The 20,601-nt window shown below is 41.7% G+C and overlaps 1 protein-coding gene across 1 annotated transcript; it reads left to right on the top strand.

Annotated features, from left to right (window-relative positions):
• The first annotated feature begins 221 nt into the window (after positions 1–221).
• On the top strand, positions 222–7,028 carry SIFa (neuropeptide SIFamide). Its single transcript, XM_080269763.1, has 3 exons — positions 222–369; positions 5,889–5,992; positions 6,880–7,028. The coding sequence occupies exons 1-2, from the start codon at positions 228–230 to the stop codon at positions 5,981–5,983; spliced, it is 237 nt and encodes a 78-aa protein (XP_080125889.1). The 5' UTR covers positions 222–227; the 3' UTR covers positions 5,984–5,992; positions 6,880–7,028.
• Positions 7,029–20,601: the final 13,573 nt, after the last annotated feature.

Raw genomic sequence — 20,601 nt, 5'->3', positions numbered from 1 at the left:
TCCTCCTCCCTCCCTCTCTCTCTCTCTCTCTCTCTCTCTCTCTCTCTCTCCCACCAGGATATCGGTGCATAAGTGGGCTATGGTGGTGGTTATGAATGCTTGTTCCTCTCAACTTCCATGTACACACACTCACACTCCAGCATCTCACCACCACTAACTTCCCTCTCTCTCTCCCTCTCTCTCTGTCTCTCCCCACCACTAATCTTCCCCACTCTCTCCCCACCAGGATGTCAGTGCAGAGGCGCGTTGTGGTGATGGTCGTGGTGGTGGCTGTGGTTTTGGCTTTGCTGAGTGCCCCCGTGTCAGCAGGGTATAGGAAGCCGCCCTTCAATGGTTCCATCTTCGGCAAACGCTCCGGGGCTGATGCGAGTAAGTCATGTCTGTTTGTCTATCCTCCTCCTCATCATCATCATCACCATCATCATCATCAGCAGCAGCAGCATCACCATCATCATCCTTATCACCATCATCATCATCATCCGGACCTCCTTTCCCACCCTAGGGCAGGGTTTGTCCAGCCTTCTGTTATTCATTTATCCATCCATTCATCCATTTATATGCCCGTATCTATCCATTCATCCATTTCTATACCTAGCTATTTTATCTATCTACCATGTCCATCTTTTCATCTGTTTTTCTTTCAATCTCTGTCTATCTGTTAATCTAATTTTACATGTTTAGTATATCCACTCATTCATTTATCAGTCATCATCAGCATCATCACCACTTCTATCATCATCACATTCCTCAATCCCCCCTTCAAATGAAGATGGGTGAAAATGGACCCAAACACGAAGGAGAAAGCATAAAAATAGGACAACTATCATCACCATCACCACATCATCATCATCATCATCACTGGTCTTATTCTCTCCTAAAAATAATGAGTAAAGTCGAATCCAAACATGAAAGAGCATAAAATTAGGACAACCATCATCACCACCACCACCACCATCATCATCACCATCATCATTATTATTATCATCACAAGCCTTATTCTCTCCTAAAAAAAAAAAAAATGAGTAAAGTCGAATCCAAACATGGAGAAAGAGAAAGCAAGCATAAAACAGGACAGTCATCACCACCATCACCACATCATCATCATCATCATCATTATCATCATCCCTTGTACCCCTTAATAACAATGGATGATGCTGGAGCCAAACACGAAGAAAGAGCACACATAAAACTGAACGAGAGCCATCAACATCCTTGCTTGTGACGGGGGCAGCACAATCATTCACACATCATTGAAGCCTTCTGGATTTTGGCCACACCTCATAACCATAACCATCAAAGAGTAATGGCCTGTTTTCCAATAGCAATTTAACTCTCACTACGATATCGTATTTTTCCCATTAGTTTTTCTTAATTTTTTTCTACATATAGAGGAAGGAAAAGCAGAGAAAAAGAAATCCATGGACCAGACTACAGTGTCCTCCATTCACAAAAAAATCTGTAGTTTTTATTTCACTCGGTTTTAAGAGGGATTTCTCGAACTGGGGGGTTAGACGGAGACTTCAAAAATTTCTTCATAGACCCCCCATTTCTCTCTCTCTCTCTCTCTCTCTCTCTCTCTCTCTCTCTCTCTCTCTAGCCAGACGTCATAATCCAGGAACGGGTGATCACTAAAAAATCACCTCCATGTCACTCCGCCATCAGTCTGCCTTATCTCCAACTCACACTCCCTACACCATCTGTTTACATTCCTTAGAACCCCTTTGTATTCTGCTTCTCTCTGTGTGCTGTTTTCTTTCCCACTCGCTTTGTATTCATCTCCATCTGTTTCCCTAATCTTTCTTCCTCTCTCTAATTCATTTTTGTCTTTTTATTCTTTCTCTCTCGATTAACTTTTTTTTCTCTCTCCCAGTCATTTTTGCACTCCTTGTTATTCTATTTTCCGCCATATATTTCTTTTATCTTATCTTTTTCCTCCTCTGTCAACGATCTATTTCCCTCTCACTCAAAAACACCTCTCGCTTGTGCAATATCCGAGAATCACTCAACCTTCCCATCCCAGGAACCTATATCCTTCCTTTCGCCTCATCTTCCTCTTCAGTGGACCCGGAGAAAGAAAGCACCAATCACAGGCGGCCTTTCAAACCTTGCTCGGGCGCTCAACCAATCAGGCGGAAGCTTAGAATGACGTCACCCTCGTCTCGACCAATCAGGATCTACCATTTCTTTGTTTACATTACGTCATCATCTTTTCGCCAATAGATGCCTTCTGCCCATTTGATTTTTTATTTTTCATATTTCGAGCGGTACGCAAAAAATGACAAGGCGACAATCTTCCATAGCGGCTTGAAAATAACAATTTAGGCCTCATAATGGATCATTTTATTCTCCATTCGCTACCGTGACGTTGGGAGATGAGGAGAGTGAGAGGACCGAGAGGAAAGGGGAGAGGGAGGATTGGGAAAGGTTGGAGGAGGGAGAGAAGCGAGGGGGGAGGATAGAAGGAGGTTGAAGAGGAAGGAAAGGAGGAGGATGAAGAGGAAGGAAAGGCGGAAGAGAAGGAGTATCAGTATGTCATTTTCAAGGGAGTGTAAACAGACTACTTATCATAAATGTGCATGGGAATAAAGATAGCCAATTTATCATAGTTTCTGCCGGTAACCTGTCTCTCACGAGCAAATTTATTCAGCAAGTTTACACATTTGTCGGGAAAGCTTTAAGCAGGCATTTGTTATTCTGTGATCAGCCGACTCCCTCTCTCTCTCTCTCTCTCTCTCTCTCTCTCTCTCTCTCTCTCCTTGTTAGTTTCTCGTTTATTTCTCCTATTTTTCATCATGTTTGTCTTGTCCTCAGCAATTTTCTCCCCCACTCTTTACTTCATTTCGGTCCCTCCCTGTCCACACACTTCACACACTCTCTACCCTTTCCCCTCCCTCTCTCTTTCCTCTCTCTCTCTCTCTCTCTCTCTCTTAGGCATTCACATTTCCGATTTCCAGTTCCAAAATATATCGTTCAAACATGAAGTTAAATCAAAACGCAAACAGAATTACATACATGGAAAGCACACACGCAGTCGAAGCAAAATGAAAATCACCAACAAACTTGAAAAAACATACAAATTCTGAGTAAAGTCGGCCGCAAAAATTCACTTACTATTTCATCTTTTTTAAATCAATTTTCTTAGCTTTCTAATAAATTTACGCTGAGAGAGAGAGAGAGAGAGAGAGAGAGAGAGAGAGAGAGAGAGAGAGAGAGAGAGATGTGGTATGTTTCTCTGTCATGCCTGAAAAATTTGGCGTCATTTTTCACCTCCAATTCTAGTCACTTCCTGGCTAATATTCCTAAGCTGAGAGAGGCCTAGTATGTTTCTCTGCCCATAGAAGTTCGCCTGCTATTCCATCTCTTGTACCAGTTACTTTCCGCTGCTGGGCAATATTCCTAAGCTGAGAGAGAGACGCAATGTTTCTCTGTTCACCGCTGCTTAAAATCGCCTATTTATTCCCTCTCTTCCACTTCTCACTTTCCTCTGCTGGTTAATATTCCCAATCTGCGCGAGGCATGATATTTCTCTGCCCATAGATGTAAACTTTCTCCTATTATTCCATCTCTTCTACTAGTTATTTTCCCCTGCTGGGTAATATTCCTAATCTCAGAGAGGCCTGGTATGCTTTTATGCACATCAACGCAAAATTCTCCTAGTATTTCATCTCTTCTGCTAGTCACTTTCCTCTGCTGGCTAATATTTCTGAGAGAGGCCTGGTATGTTTCTCAGGCCATAGATGATTCCCTGTGATATGATGCGTCAGGGAGGGAAGTGACGGACATGCCTTGAGTGTTAAGTAGACGCAGTGGAACAGTAGGCTAACTTTTGTAGATGCTTGTCTCTCTACCTGTTTGCGTGTCTATCTGTCTGCCTGTCTACCTGTCTGCCTGTCTGTCTGCCTGTCTGCCTTCCTGTCTATCTGCGTTTCATTTTTCTTGCACATTTTTCAGATATTTTCGCTCTCCTTCGTCCTAATCCAACTTTTCACGAGTCAAAGGCTTGCTGGTAATATCGCCTTGCTCGATAAGCGAATTAAAGTTTCAGCAGCCTAGCGTCTCGGGACGGGGTGTATTTGAGAGAGAGAGAGAGAGAGAGAGAGAGAGAGAGAGAGAGAGAGAGAGAGCGTAAAAAGTTGAGTCTGCAAAACTTGTCCCTTCCAAACAAATCTGTGCAAAAATAAACAAAATCAAGATCCGTTCGAGATGCCTAGCTACCTTGCGGTTAAAATTTATTCTGTGTGCGTGTGTGTGTGTGTGTGTGTGTACGATAGTCTTCGCTGGAGTTCGTAGGATCGACAACAACCGCGAGTCGTCAATAATACAATAGTTCCCCATCTAGCGCTTGTCAATACGCCGTTTTCTTTACGCTTCATTTTCTCTGCCAATCTCTCTCATTCCCCTCACTTTAACTCTTTATATTTTGCATTTATTTATTTTTTCTTATTTTCAGACACCATTTTTTTTTATTTCCGAGAGTTTGTCCCCCTCCGGTCAAGGTGTTAATGATGCCTAAATTTACTTCCCCCCGCCCCCCCCAAATTTCGAAAAAAGGTCCGAGACTGAAGAAAATCTTGTATTGGCAGCTTGAATCAAAATAATTAAAAGGATATGATATGGTAATGAAGGAGTCCTTTTTTTTTTTTTTCCCCAAGCAATTTTTTAAACTGTTTCTCGTTTTTGTATCGTCATTTTCCTCAGTGAATTATGTCCTCTCTCTCTCTCTCTCTCTCTCTCTCTCTCTCTCTCTCTGCTTTCTCACAGTAATGTAACTCGCACTTTTCGTGGTATTGGCATTCGCTCGTACTCCAATCTCTTCCACTCCCCCCACCCCCCTTCTCTCTCTCTCTCTCTCTCTCTCTCTCTCTCTCTCTCTCTCTCTCTCTCGGTAAATTAATAACTCTTGGTATTCGCAATCACTCCTTAATCTCTTCGTCTTCTTTCATACATTATTTACTTTGCCAAATTGCTTGAGACCGAGGAAGACTGTATTTACTCCCTTCAGAAGTGCTAGAGAGGACGCCTTCACGTGGTGGTACTGATATAACTAGGCGGCTCCCCTGCCTGGTTATACAAACGTCCCTCACCTCCCCCGTTCCCCCAATGCGAGGAGGGTGGACTGCAGGAGGAGGACAATTTTCAGCCTGCAGTCCACTGGGTTCACGTTTCAAATGAACCTAATATCACAATAGCTACTACTACTATTACTACTACAACTTCTCACCAAACCTAACCCATCCCATCCCATTACAACTCAACCCAGCACAACCCAATCCATCCCAGCACTACCCATCCCATCCCAACTCAGCCAAACCTAACCTAACCCATCGCATCCCATTTCAACCCTACCTATCCCATCCCAGCCCTGTCTACCCCATCCCTACCTTACATAGCCCAACTTAACCCAACCCAAACCTACTCATCCCATCTCAATCCTACCCAACCCATCCCGTCCCATCCCAACCCATCCCCTCAATGTACAAGCCTAGTGTCCTTGTGGCTTGATTATTAATGTTCCCCCAGTTATTTCAGTTATTAATGCTTTAGTTATCAGTATCTCATTTGTTATCAGTGATGTTATGACTATCCATCTATTCAGCTTCAGAGAACGGATTGGGGAAGGCTTTGATGTCCTATTTTATCCAGTTATTTTTAGTAGTGTCCCTTTGTGCCCCTGTAGTTATTATTGTCTAAGTTATAAGTGATTCTGTTCCTAGTATCCTAATGTGTGACTATCCTTGTCTTATTCAGGCCTTGACATCCGTGTTTTAAGGTTATTAGTGCTCATTAAGGCCCTCAAGTTATTATTATTATTATTATTATTATTATTATTATTCAAGTTACACACAGATATAAGACTGGAAATATCTGACTATCCTTGTCTTATTCAGTTTCAGCGTACGAGCCCGGGAAGGCCTTGGCGTCCGTGTGCCAGGCAGCTATGGAGGCGTGTGGCGAGTGGTTCCCAAGCCCGGCAAAGAAGTGAATGCCACAGGTACATCAGAAGCATTACCTTTAGTATTTATTCCATGAAAACCTTTAGTATTTATCTCTCCTTCCGTGTAAACCTCCAGCATTTATCTCTCCTTCCTCCAGGATTAATCTCTCCTTCCTCCAGGATTAATCTCTCCTTCCTCCAGGATTTATCTCTCCTTCCTCCAGGATTAATCTCTCCTTCCTCCAGGATTTATCTCTCCTTCCTCCAGGATTTATCTCTCCTTCCTTGTAAACCTCTAGCATTTATCTCTCCTTCCTCCATTAAAACCTTCAATATTAATCACTCCTTCCATGTAAACCCTCAGTATATATCTCTCCATTACACCCTTCAGTATGTATTTCTCCTTCTTTCCTTTCTTCCACTTAAAAAAATCCAACAGTATACAATAGCCTTCAGTATTCATCTCCCTCCATTGAGAAAAAAAAATCTTACAGTACCATATATTGTATGTTATTAGCCATTCTTTTTTTTTCTCTCTCTCCCTCTCAGTACAGATCAATTGTGTTTTTCCCCCAATACACAATCAGTCCACCTCTACTTTCAATAATAATTTTAATATAGTAAAATAATTCTGACAACGGCAGTCATTCTGTTGTGGAATATTATCATTGACAACACCAGTAATTATAACAACCATCAGTATCATAACAATGGCCTTCAACATCCTCATCATCGTCAGTATAGCAATAAAAACATTATCATCATCATCATTTACATTATTATAACAACAAATTCTCATCATCATCATTATTATTATTATCCTTCTCCTTGTCCTTGTCATCATCATCATCATTAGTACCATCCTTCTCCTCCTCCTTGTCCCTGTCATCATCATCATCATCATCAGCTAATAACACTATCGTATCCCCTTTTCCCTCTCACAGGTATAAGGGCGAGTGCAGTAGCTTGGTGCTGGAGGTACCCCGTTCACTGTGACTTCACCGATATGGACACCGCATCTCAACCAGTAGTCGCATAAATACACCTTATACTACCACTCCAGCGATTCTACGTCTACCTCTACCCACTACAAGAACCCGTACTCCACCCTCTCTACTGCTGCAGTTTCTACTTCAATCTGTACCCACTTCAAGGACCACACTTCATTCCCTCTTCCCACTCCACCCTCTATCTCTTCCTCCAACGGCTTTCACTCTTATATAGCCACTCCAAAGGCTCCACCTCAACCTCCAGTTACTCCTTGAACCACCCCAGATTCCATTTCAAGTTCTAGCTACGGTACTCCTCGAACACTTGAGACTTTGCTCCAGACTTCACTTCAACGTCTAGTCATTTCAGCCACTCACTTCAACCTTTCTATTACCCATAAACTTCATTTCAACTCTCCATCCTCTCCTAGATGTACACTTCCATCTCTAGCTACTCCTCGAACCCCACTCCACCCCATCTAGCAACTCCAGACCCCACTCCAATCCCCAGTTATTCCTCGAAGCTCATTTAAAACTTCAGCTCCTCATAGAACCCAACTTAAACCTCCCCCTATCTCTCAAACCCCTTTCCATTTCCTCTACCAGCTCCTCGACCCCCCTTTCACCCTCCAAAGCTCGTCCTCGAATCCCCAGTCAGCCCCCCTAGTTATTCCTTGAACCTTTTTAACCCTCCTCTCGCCCTCGAACCTAATTTTAAACCTCTAGCAATTACTTGAACACTTTCATTCTCTAGTCTCTATCACCAACATACATTCAAATAAAGAAAAATGTAGTTCTTTTACTCCCTCCTCAATTCCTCCCCCCCCCTCCCCTCTCTCTCTCTCTCTCTCTCTCTCCGACTACAAGGTTAAAATTCGCTGTCCATGAATGTGTCGCCCTCTCACGCTAAACAATAAGAGACAAAACACTTATCAGATAGTTGATACAAATACTCTGCATCTCCCGAGTTTATTCCTGTTTTTTCTCCAACACAATTTATCAGAAAATTGAAATCTCGTTTCTAGGGGTTCGTTTTCACTTGGAAGAACCCTGAGGTGAGGATATCGTAGTGAATATTTATGTTCCTACCAAAGAAATAACGAAGTTCATTAGATATACATGGAAATATCTTTTGAATCTTGATATTTATTGATAATGTACCTTTTTATTTTCTTACGTAGCTAATAAAAGGATTAATAAAGACATACATATCAGCTAGAGGCAAATGATTCGCTTAACTGTTTTAACATTGCTAGTTTTAACGATAATAAAAAATGGCTTTCAACAATGAACTGTCTCTTGTGTTTCCTTCCATCTAAATCTTGCTACTTATTTTTTGCATCCCTCTCTCATTTCTGAATCTCTGTCTAACGCCCTTCTTAATGATCTAGGCTTTGTTTCACCTGTAATTCGAAGCTTCATATTTCTTTATCTCGACCAAGCATCCCTCTAAATTATAATCCTGTTTCCTCTTTGAATCAAAGTTTTAAATTTCGCTGTCTCCACTTAGCATCCCTCTAATTTAGACTCCTGGCTCTGTTTCATTTCTGATTCGAAGCTTCATATTTCACTATCTCGACCAACTGACTAGACGTGACCATATGAATCTCAAATAATTTACTTCACTAAGAAATATCCCCCAAAGGCCCAGATTACTGCCAAAGAACATCCCTAACGATGCACATAACATCCTTTATAAACATCCCTGAAGAAAACTTAAATAACTTCCTTAAAGAGCATCTCTAAAAACATCCCTGAAGAGGCAAAGAACATACCTAAAGACACTCAAAATATCCATGAAAAACAACCCTAAGAACCTCTAGGATATGCCTAATTAACATCCCTAAAGAGGCATAGAAATTCCCTAGATAACATCCCTAAGAAAGCATCCGTAAAGAGGCCTAGAGTTTTCCCAAATAACATCCCTGAAGAGGCCCAGAGGAGCACTGAAAAAAATCTCAATAGCATCCCTAAAGAGGCCCAAAATATTCCTTTCTAACAAAATCCCGAAGGGTGGGCAAGTGAATTTAATGGTTTTCGACACGAGTCCTTTGCTTGTCTGGCTGTGAATCACTTTTAAGCTGATCGGTTTTAGAGGTTGGGTGATTGGCTTAAGTTTACCTCTCTTCTCCGAGGTCCCATTTTCTTTTCTCCGATACCGTATTTTTACCCAGCATCCGTACTATCTCCGGGCGATTTTATACAGCTTTGGAAAGATCTTGGCGCTGGAGATATTAGTAAAGGATAAATATAACTCACCCTGCTCGAAAAGTCACTCCGAAGCTGGAAAGAAATCTAGGAATAGCACCAATAATGGAAAAAAAAATACGCTATCAGTTTGAAAAGATTAAGTTACTCCTTTCTCTGGAATTGAACGTCTGATTTCTTTTTCTCCTTTCACCCTATAATGACGTATTTTAGAGCTTATTCTTGCTACCTCCAGGCTTATTTATTTATTTAGGAAGACATCAAGGAGTGAAGGCTTTATCTGACCCCTCCCATTGAAAAGTCTCTCTAAATTCAAATAAAACTGGAGATAACAAGAAGAGATTATCAAAAAGGCGTCATGCTGAGAGGGAGAATTTGCTACTGAACTGACTGACTGAACGGCTGACTGAGATGACTGAATGGCTGGTTAAATGACTTAGTAATTGACTGAGGACGAAATATCATCTCTTTCCCTTAAAACCTAACTTCCAACTCTCTCTCTCTCTCTCTCTCTCAAAACACATCACTTCTACCCACTTTTCTCAAGAATTTTTTGTCTCTCCTTTTTTTCTTTCCTCCACATCCTTTGCCTTTATTTCTCTCTCTCTATTATTTTTTTTTTCTGTGGGAGGCGTCACTGTGAAGGTTCAATAAATGTCAACAAAAAAATAATATATTGTGTATTATTATCCAAATTTTAATCCATTTGTGCTGGTCTGTTTCCACCGCTCAAAGATCCCTAACCTATCTTCTGTGGTCGGGAAGCTTACTAACACCTCTTCCTTACCTGTTTATTTCTGATTCAGCTCCCTTAGTATATTCTTGTCTGTTATTCATGCAATATATGTAGATATTAAAAAGATAAAATAATAATAATAATAATAATAATGATAATAATAGTAATAATAATAATAATATTAATAATTCACCACTTAATCAATCATCATCTAATCCTGTGTTGCCCCATGAGGACCGAAATGATAATAATAATAATAATAATAATAATAGAGCGATATTAAAGGGTAGTTTGGAAAATAAATCGTTAAGGAAGAGGTGCTACTTAGCCTCCTTAGTCAATAAGAATACAGGGCTAGCTAATGATACTAGTCACGAAGAAGTGCTGGGTGTAGAGGTACGTGAAAAAAGCAACAGGAAGAAAATCTGGGCTAAGTTAAGACAATAAGAGCATCTCTGAACAAGGGAATCTCCAAATCCCCTAAGCTAACGACCCGACAGCCTCGTCAAAACAAAATGACTGGCAGAGTGAGAGAGAGAGAGAGAGAGAGAGAGAGAGAGAGAGAGAGAGAGAGAGAGAGAGATTAGATTTATTGGGCAGCTTCCGACCATTAACCTCTTCCGTACGAGGCGCCTATCTGACTAGGCTATGAATCTTGTGGAATAGAAGCAGAAACGAAACTGGCAATTACCTAAAACATATTACATCTAAGTCACCTATTTCTGTTTTTCTTTTTTTTTTTTTTTTTTTGATACAGGCACATACTAGTACACCGGCCCTGTATGAGACAGCCCTAGCATGTATTCAATATGGATAGTGGGTGTTAGCGTCGATGTGGTGACATGTGGAGGTGTGTAGGAGGACTACTGGGCCTTGAGATAGGTCCTGAAGCCTTTACCTAGAGTCGAACACATTAAAAAAAATATTTAACAGCCTATATGGACTTAATTATCTCTAAGGCATTTACAACACATAGACGCATAACTAGCTTTTTTTAACGATACACTGACGCTGAACTCACACTCACTCATCAATTTGAGACCTAATCTCCCCAAACGTGTATTCATTATTACTACGTCAAGCTATTTCCAATAAAGAAACACATCATACGTTAAAGCTATGAGGATAATAACTAACTCTGAGTCATATGATACACAGACGCATAACTATCACAAATTATTTACAATACAGACACCTAATTCTTGCTAAATATATCAACTTTACTATCTCAAGCTAATTACGATACTCAATCTAGCTAAACCTGAGAGCATAGTCTCTCTGCAATTTTACGATACATAAACACATTATTTCCTTACACACGTACGAATGATAGCATAGATCTCGTTAAACATGTAAACATGTAAACTATGATTATGTTTATGTATCGTAAAATTGGATAGACTAGGATTGTGGAAAGTGTTAAGAATATATGGAATAGATGGGAAGTTGTTGAATGCTGTGAAGAGTATGTACGATGGTGCGAAGGCTGCAGTGCGTGTGGATGGTGAACTAAGTGAATTTTTCTCTTTGAAAGTTGGGTTGAAACAGGGATGTGTCATGTCTCCATGGTTGTTCAATCTGTACATGGATGGGGTAATAAAAGAGGTACAAGGTAGGGTAGTGGATGTTGGAGTGGCCCTGGTGAGAGAGGATAGTGTTTGGAAACTCCCTGTACTGTTGTTTGCAGATGATACCGTGTTGTTGAGTGAAGACGAAGGGGAGCTGCAAGGCTTGGTGGATGAGTTTGAAAGAGTGTGTAAGAAACGGAATCTAAAGGTGAATGTAGGGAAGAGTAAAGTGATGGTCTTTGAGAGAGGTGAAGTCAGTGAATGTACAGCGAGGTTGGATGGTGAGGAATTGGAAAATGTGAGTACGTTTAAGTACTTGGATAGTGTGATGAGTAAGGATGGAGGTCTGGAGGGTGAAGTGCTTGAAAGGGTACTGCAGGAAAGAAAGGTTGCTGGTTCTTTGAAAGCAGTGATAAGAAACAGGGAAGTGAGCATGGAAGTGAAAAAGTTACTACATGACAGTATTGTGATACCAACTCTAACGTACGGAAGTGAAGCTTGGACGTTGTTGGAAGGACACAAGTCAAGAGTGAGAGCCGTGGAAATGAGTTATTTAAGAGGAGCCTGTGGAGTCACATGGAGAGACAGGCTGACGAATGAGGATATAAAGAAGCGTTGTGGTGTTGATGTGGATGTGATAGGAAGCGTTATGAGGAACACACTGAGGTGGTTTGGCTATGTGGAGAGGATGGAGGGTCAAAGACTGACGAAGAGAGTGTATGTGAGTGAGGTGGAGGGGGAAAGAGGGAGGGGGAGGCCGAGGATGAGGTGGAGAGATGGGGTGGAGAGGTATATGAGAGAGGGGTGTGTGAGTTGGGAGCAGGGGAGTGAAATGGCGGGGGACAGGGCGACTTGGAGGCGATTTGTTTGTGGCCACCCCAAACGGGATTGAGGCGTCTGGCAATAGATAGATAGATAGATCTATATGTTATTCGCGATACATATAATCTCGCTAAACACGTAAGTATAATTGCACATGATTTCGCTAAACACGTAGGTATAATTGCACATGATCTCGCTGAATACGTAGTCAATGATTATCTCTGTGTTATGAACGATGCATAAACACATAACAATCTAAGTTTTTTTTTTATACAATCTCAGAAAAACATGTAGGGGTAATCACTGTCTCATGATACACTACACATATCTGGCTAAAAATATAGGTATTGTAACTAAGAAATTTACAACACATTCTCCCACAAACAATGAAAGAATTATAAGCATCTCTACGTAATGTGTGATGTAATTTCAAGAGAGGAGGGATTTACACCCGCTAAGAATCCTAGGCCAGTTTGTATGAAATGAAAAGTATATAACGAATGTACAATTCTAGCTATGACGTATGGTTGTGAGACTTGGAAACTGACAAAATCGATGGAAAATAAATTCGTTCTCAGAGAGCAATGGAAAGGTCAATGTTGGGAATATCTTTAAGAGACAGGAAAAGATCAACTTGGGTGAGAGAGCAGACTAAAGTCAAAGATATTATAGAAATTATAAAAGAACAGAAATGGAGGTGGGCAGGCCATGCAGCAAGAATGAGGGATAATCGATGGAGCAAGAGTTTGACTGACTGGACACCAAGAGATTGTAAGCGTAGCAGAAAAAGGCCAGACAGGAGGTGGAGGGATGAGATAGAGAAATTTGCAGGAAAAACGTGGCAAAGATTGGCTTAGTCAAGGAATTCGTGGAGAAGACTGGGGGAGGCCTCTGTTCATCAGTTGACATGTAATGGATGATGATGATGATGCTGAATCCTAGGCAACATGACAGAAATGAAACATATGAGACATAAATACTATATTACTACAAATGCCACTAAAATAACTCACCCTATAGATACTACGATATTTTTACTCACCACAGAGGTAGAATAGGCGAAGATGAAGACTCTGGACGAGGAAGAAATGAGAAAATAATCACATCCACTCAGGTCTCGCTCACACATACCATCACCTTGTTCCAGTGCTCTCAGACCTGTTTTCTATCTGGGATGGAAGCCTTCGCGAATTTTACTTAACGATTTAGTTTGCAAATCACACCTTAACGTCTTGTCGTATGTTGTCTATAGCGTATTAATTCCGACGTAGAATCAATAAAATAAATTAAAACATTACATTGAGGTGTAATGTGCAGAATAAATCTGTTAGGAAGAGGCCTTGAGAAATATCCAAAAACACTCGGAAATTACCTTCATTCATAGCCCGGAGAACGGCGCACTAGATGAAGTCGATTCATTCATTCTGGAGCATCACGAAGCTAAGTAAAAACGTGAATCCTTTGGCTCGACTCTATCCCACTAATTCAAGGTAGCCGAGGGAGTCAAAATATCGTTCGAATCTCAGAGCAGTTCGTTCATTAACCGAGAAACATTGAAGTAAAATAAATTCTCCTCCCGTCATCTTCAAATCGTGAGGAATTCATTAATGTTTCTGTGCTATTTTTTCACATGAGGAAAATTAAAATATGCTACTAACCCTTCAGTGCCACCTAGACTACGATCTTCAGTTGGAAAATAGTAAACGAACTTGCTTCACTCTGTCATCATCAGTGGTTGGCAAGAATTAGTCATTCTAGCAGTTGTCACAATGCAGCGGAACTCATCGTATCCCTGGCAGTCATCTTGAACTTCAGCCGGTAGTGTGTTTTATCAGTGACATGCAGCTAAACGCGCATCTGTTCATCTGTTTTAAGCTTGTTCCGTGTTGAAGGGCGTTTCCTATACTCTTTCTACCCTAACTTGGCCTAAAATTGCCATTCGTCTTAGATACTGAGATATAACAAGAGATTAACACCAGAATAGGATGCTGACCACGAAAAAGTATTGTGGAAAGCAGGTTCATAGCATTGTCTTACTTTGCCACTGAGTTACGTGAAAAAAGCTACGGAAGGATAAAAAGCTGGGCCAAGTTAAGGTGAATGGAGTATAGTATTTATGAATATTGACCAAGTGAATAGAAAAAAAACTCATTCAATTAATATAAACATCCAGATCGATTAATTACAGTATATGTAAAAGCGAGGTCTAGTAGCGGCTTGATCATTGCGGGTCTGTAACTCCTGATAATTAGAACTATCTAGAAATCTATATTGTCAGATGCCTCAATCGCGGGGGGGATGCTTACAGACAAATCGCCTCCATGTTGCTCTGTCGTCCGTCATCAGTCTGCCCTTTCTCCATCTTACGCCAGCCTCATTCCCATCTCTTTATCCTGTCTCTCCACAGCATCATCAGTGTCCCTCCTCCATTTCCCCACCACCTCACCCTCAGCCTCTCCCACTCTCCCCCACTATTTCATTCTCAGTCTGTCACCCCCTCTTCCCCACCTCCTCCACCACGTACACTCTCCTGCTTAGTCTCTCCCTCCATTCTCTCAACCAAAGCAAAGATAATTACTTTTCCCTAGTTACTGGAATTTCACTCAATCTTTAAAACAGAATATGCACTTAGAATATAACTGGCATCTATTTATCATCAGTGGTGGGCTATAACAAGAAATTAACGCTGAATACGGTGCTAGTCACGAAGAAGTGCCATGGAAAATGAAGTAGAGGCGTGGTATTGTTTTCTATCTCTGAGCTACATGAATTAATCCGCAAAAAAAATGAAAATCTGGGCCAAGTTAAGGTGAAAGTAGTATAGGCATAACACTGGCATCTCTTTTATGTCCATTGCTGAAATATACCAAGAACTTGAACACCTGAGTCTGGCGCTAGTCACGAAGAAGTGCTACGGGGGGTGTAAAGCTAGCGTCTACCATGGTGATACGGGAAATAGGCGGTAAAAGAACGAAAATCTCAGCCAAGTTAGTGTGAATGTACTATAGAAAAAATAATATGGAGTGAGAGGAGCAACTTACACCCAGACTGAGCTGACCTGAGGAGCATCGAACCCAGGACCCAGGTAAGTGGTATTCTAAGTGGTATAGGAAGCATGTTAACACCTTTTCCTTAGCGATTTATTTTTACATTTCAAAATTATCTTGATTTATTTTTAGGAAACATCGTACTGCCTCTTCCTTAACGATTTATTTTTTCACATAAACATTCATTATTTAGGAAGCATCGTAGTTTCTCTTCTTTAGCGATTTATTTTTACATCTCAACATTCACTTGATTTATATATAGGAAGCGTCGTAGTTTCTCTCCTCTAGCAATTTATTTTTACACCTCAGTATTCTCTTGCTTTATATTTAGGAAGCATCGTAGTGCCTCTTCTCTAGCGATTTATTTTTTCATATAAACATTATCTTGTATGTTATTTATATATATGAACTTAGCACCATTTCCCAAACGATTTATTGTGCCTATTTACACCATCAGATTCCCTTGTGTGTTATTTATATATAGGGAGCATCTTAGCACCTCATCCTTAGCGATTTATTTTGCATATTTACATCTTAGCATTATCTTGTATGGTTTATCTAGGAAGCATCTTACCACCACTTTCGTAGCGATTTATTTTACCTATTTACATCCTTTCCATAGCACTTCTTTGTGACTAGCACCATATCCTAGTGTTAATCTCTTACATACAAGATGGGAAAGCAGCAAATTTACGCCAAGTTGAAGTGAAGGGAGTATAGAAACAGGAGATATACTCTGCCATCAGGGGGGTTGAAATGAATGGATCTTGAATTTGGCTCTCTGCTATTTTGTTTTTATTTTATTTCGGAAGGAACAATCTTGCTGGGTCCTGGCCTTTGGTTCCTTCTTCCTTGCATAAATAGTAATAATAATAATAATAATAATAATAATAACAGTCATGATGATGATGATGACGCTGATAATGATAATGATGATGATGATGATGATAAGAAGAAGAAGAAACACTACCGAAAGCATAGCAAAGACGGCCAGAGATCAAGCAGGTTAATATCAGAGAGAGAGAGAAAGAAGTAGGTCAGGGTAGGTCACCAGGTCAGCCAAAAGGTGGATGATACACATGAGACTGATATTTAGAGAGGTCAGAGGTCATGTTAGGTCATCAGGGCACCTATTCTGGTGGGTTAAGACAGCTCCCTAACACCTCCACCTAATCGATTTGTTTTGCTTGACACCTTACTTCCCTCCTTTCGGTCACTTATATCATTTTAACATCACCATACTTTGGTAACATTAATATGCAAAACGATATTAGCCAGTCATATCTATAAATAAATCGGTAAGGAAGAGGTGTTAGGGAGCTTCCTTGCCCGACGAGAATATGGTCCTAGATTACAGGACAAGAAGCAATGCATTTTAGGAGCCAATTTACTATTCCTCTGCGGTTAATTCACTCTCTTCTTCCTCCTCCTCCTCCTCCTCCTCCTCCTCCTCACCTTCTTACCTGAGCATCATATCAGAGTCATCTATGGACAGAAAAACATACCAAGCCTCTCTCAGCTTAGGAATATTAGTCAGCAGAGGAAAGTGACAAGCAGAAGAGGTGAGGTGAAATATCAAGCGAATTTTTGTATTTAGTGGCCGAGAAATATATCAAGCCTCTCTCAGCTTAGGAATTATTAGCCAGCAGAGGAAAGTGACAAGAAGAGGTGAAATATTAGGCAAACTTTTGTATCTATGGCAGAGAAACATACCAGGCCTCTCTCAGCCTAGAAATATTAGCCAGCAGAGGAAAATGAAAGGAGGTGAAACAATACGCGAAAGTTTGTATTTAAGTGCAGAGAAATAAACCAAGATTCTCTCAACTTAGTAGTTAAAAGATGGACAACGTACAAGAGAGCAGAAAGTTTAGTATGAATAAGTCGCTAAGGAAAAAGTGTTGGGGAGCTTCCTTAACCGCAGAGAATATGGGGCGATGTTTGTTATTCTCATTAACAAGTAAATATATCAGTGTCGTCAGACGGAAGACAGTACAAGAGCTGTCCCGATGATGAGAGGGTTAATAAGCGAGGTCATAGGAATAATACAGGTGAGATAAGGTCAAGGAAAGGTCAAGGAGGGGGGGACCTCTTGATGTATCCAGTCAAGACGTGGAGTGTTGTGTGGAGTGTGTGGTGATGGAGTGGTGGTAGAGTGGGGGAGATGAGGAGAGGGAAGAAATGTTGGAAGGAAGGAAGAAAAGTAAGAAAAAGAGACAGTAAAAGAGGAAGGAAGGAAGAAAGATTGTAAATAGACAGACAAACAGACAGACAGATATATGCAGACAGACGGATAGAGACAAATAGACAGATGAACAGATAGAAAGTTATACAAACAGACAGAAATAGACAAGGACATACACAAAGAGGAAGAAACAAACGGATGGACAAGAAAAGAGAAGGTCAGAGAGGCAGGCACACACAAAAACAGAGCTACATACACAGACACAGCAAGACAAACACACAACCGCCTAAAAACAGACACAGACAGATACACAAACACACAAGCATATAAAAACAGAGAGAGACACGTACACAGACACACAAACACACAGACACAGCTACGGACGACAATGAATTCGTGTCTTCGTGTCGTCTGCATATTTAACTCTCATTCAGGGCAGATTAAACTTAGCTAATCTTCACAAAAGCTCTGTCACCGGTTTCTCAGGCTTGGACTATTATGAAAGGCAAAGAGAAACACGGGGGCCTTCAAAGAGAATACGAGAGGCTTGGCGTTCACGATGAGCGAGCAACACGTTCAATATTGCAAGTGCAGCAAGAATGAGGAGGAGAAGGAGAGTGTGTACAGTGACAACAATAACAGCAACATCAATAGCAGTAGTAGCAACAACAGCAGTTTCAGCAACAACGATAAGAACAACATTAATGCCAGTTGGTTACGAATTCGCCCCTTGGTTACGAGCAGCATCCTAGTAGCCTCTCTTTCTTACGAGTCATCCTCATATATTACTGTTACCCTCATCAGCATCACCATCATCCCCACCAGCATCATCACCATTACCACCACCATCACCAGCATCTTAACTATCACCACCACCGCCACCATCTTCACTATCACCACCACCACCACCAACACCACCACCCCGACTGACCTGTTAAGATGCAACAGACTAAATAATTCCCATCAACACTGCAAGGATGAGAGTGTACATACGTGAGATTAGGTAAGATCAAAAGACAATCATTCATTATATTTGCCTTGTCTTGTATTAAACCTGAGAGCAATTTTCCTCGTTAAAGCTCATTCTTCCTTCACGCTTTCCTTCGCCTCATAATTTCCTCATTCTCATATTTCTAACTTTTCTCCTTCCAGTTCTCTCCGGTTCTTTCTCCATTTCTTCTCCTTTTCCAGTCATCCTTCCCTCCAGTCTTTCCTCTTCTCCTTCCTAAAATCCCTCTTCCCTCCAGTCTTTCCTCTTCTCCTTCCTAAAATCCCTCTTCCCTCCAGTCTTTCCTCTGCTCCTTCCTAAAATCCCTCTTCCCTCCAGTCTTTCCTCTGCTCCTTCCTAAAATCCCTCTTCCCTCCAGTCATTCTTCCCTTTGAGCTCTTCTTTATTCCTTCTTCCCTTCAGTCCCTCCTCTCCCGAATCTTACCTCTATTCCTTCTCTTTTTTTTAACTCTCATTTCCTCTAGTTTTCTCTGTTACCTCCTAAAATTCTTCTTCCCTCCAGTCTATCTTTTCTCCAGTCCTTCTTTCCTCCAGTCCCTCCTTCCTCCAGTCCTTCTTTCCTGCAGTCTTTTCTCCCTCTGAGCTTTCCTTCACACCTCCCTCCCTCCATTCCTTCCTTCGCTAAGCATTAGAATCTTTAAAAATACTCTGTTCTTAGGCATAATTTTTCAAGCCGCCGCCCTCACCCTATCATAACATATCACCCCTTGGTTTACCGAGCTGCCCACACAGACAGCGGAGGGGGGAGGGAAGGAAGAGAGAGAAGGGGAAGGGGGAGAAGGGGAAGAAAAGAAGGGAGGGAAAGGGGAGAAAGGAGGGGAGGAGAGGGATGGAGGAGAAAGGGATAGAGGGGAGGGAGAGGAAAACGACAGGCGAGGGAGTGATGCCGAGAGGGAGGGGGAAGAATTCGACAGTTGGGGTGAGGGAAGAAGGTGAGATGGGGAGACGAGATATTGGAGGAGTGGGGAGGGGGAGAACGGAGGGGAGAGGAAATTGACAGGAGAGGAAGTGATGTCTGGAGGAAGAGGGGGGTGGGGAGAAATCTATAGGTCGGGGGAGGGGACAATGTGGGAAGGGGAGGGGAAGAGGTACTGGAGGAAGGGGAGGGGAAGAGGTACTGGAGGAAGGGGAGGGGAAGAGGTACTGGAGGAAGGGGAGGGAGATGGGAAGAGAGAGAGAAGGGAGGGAGGGAGAAGTTCGACAGGGAGGGGAGACGAAGAAGAAAAGGGGGAGAATTGAGAGAAGTGGAGGAGGTACTGGGTAGGTGGAGGGAGAGAAAATCGATTGGGGGGGAGAGTAGTGGAGAAGGAGAGAGAAGAGTTAATTTTTGAGGCTGAGGAAAAGAGGAAACGTCGAACAGAGGAAGGGGAGGACTGAGGATGTATAGAGGGTAAGGAAATGGAGGTTCCTTCTCTCCCTTCATTAGTAATCCACTCCCCCTCCTTTCTCCTCCTCTTCTTCCTCCTCCTCCTCCTTCTCCTCCTCCTCCTCATCATCATCATCATCATCATCATCATCATCATCATCACCATCCATTCTTCTTTTCGTCAATCATCATTTTTCTTATCTACTTTACTCCTTACTTTCTCACCATTCGTTCCCCACCCCCTCCTCCACACTTCTGCTCTACTCCTTCCTCCACTCTCCTTCTCTACCTCCCACCTCCACTTCCTTCCTCCATTCCTCTCCTCCTCCCTCCTCCCTTCATCCTGCCAGTCTCGATGGATTAACAGAGTACCAATCAACACAAGATGAAGATTAAGTGTTATATCAGAGTAGAGCAGATGGTGATTATGAATGATACATGTCATCTTAGTAGTGGATAGGATTCTCTCTCTCTAGGGACCTTGTTATAGAGTTGTTTACATAATATACTCTTTCACCACACACACACACACACACACACACACACACACACACACACACACACACTCATACCACCCCACACAAAATTGTCACAAATCCCCATTCACTTTCACACAAGCACACACACACTCATACCGCCTCATACAAATCCCCATTCACTTACACACACACACACACACACACACACACACAGCCACTCCGTACTCACACACGAACTCTGATACACAAACTCCCACATC

This window comes from Coenobita brevimanus, chromosome 37, assembly GCF_032717465.1.
Source record: "Coenobita brevimanus isolate Jiangsu-jjx chromosome 37, ASM3271746v2, whole genome shotgun sequence".
Taxonomy (NCBI): domain Eukaryota; kingdom Metazoa; phylum Arthropoda; class Malacostraca; order Decapoda; family Coenobitidae; genus Coenobita; species Coenobita brevimanus.
This window is presented reverse-complemented; position numbering and strand designations above follow the sequence as displayed.

Bases quoted from the DNA above. Each gene is read 5' to 3' on its own strand.
- SIFa (XM_080269763.1), top strand. From the start codon at position 228: ATGTCAGTGCAGAGGCGCGTTGTGGTGATGGTCGTGGTGGTGGCTGTG. The intron at 370-5,888 runs GTAAGTCATGTC...TGTCTTATTCAG, and splicing joins ACGCTCCGGGGCTGATGCGA to TTTCAGCGTACGAGCCCGGG.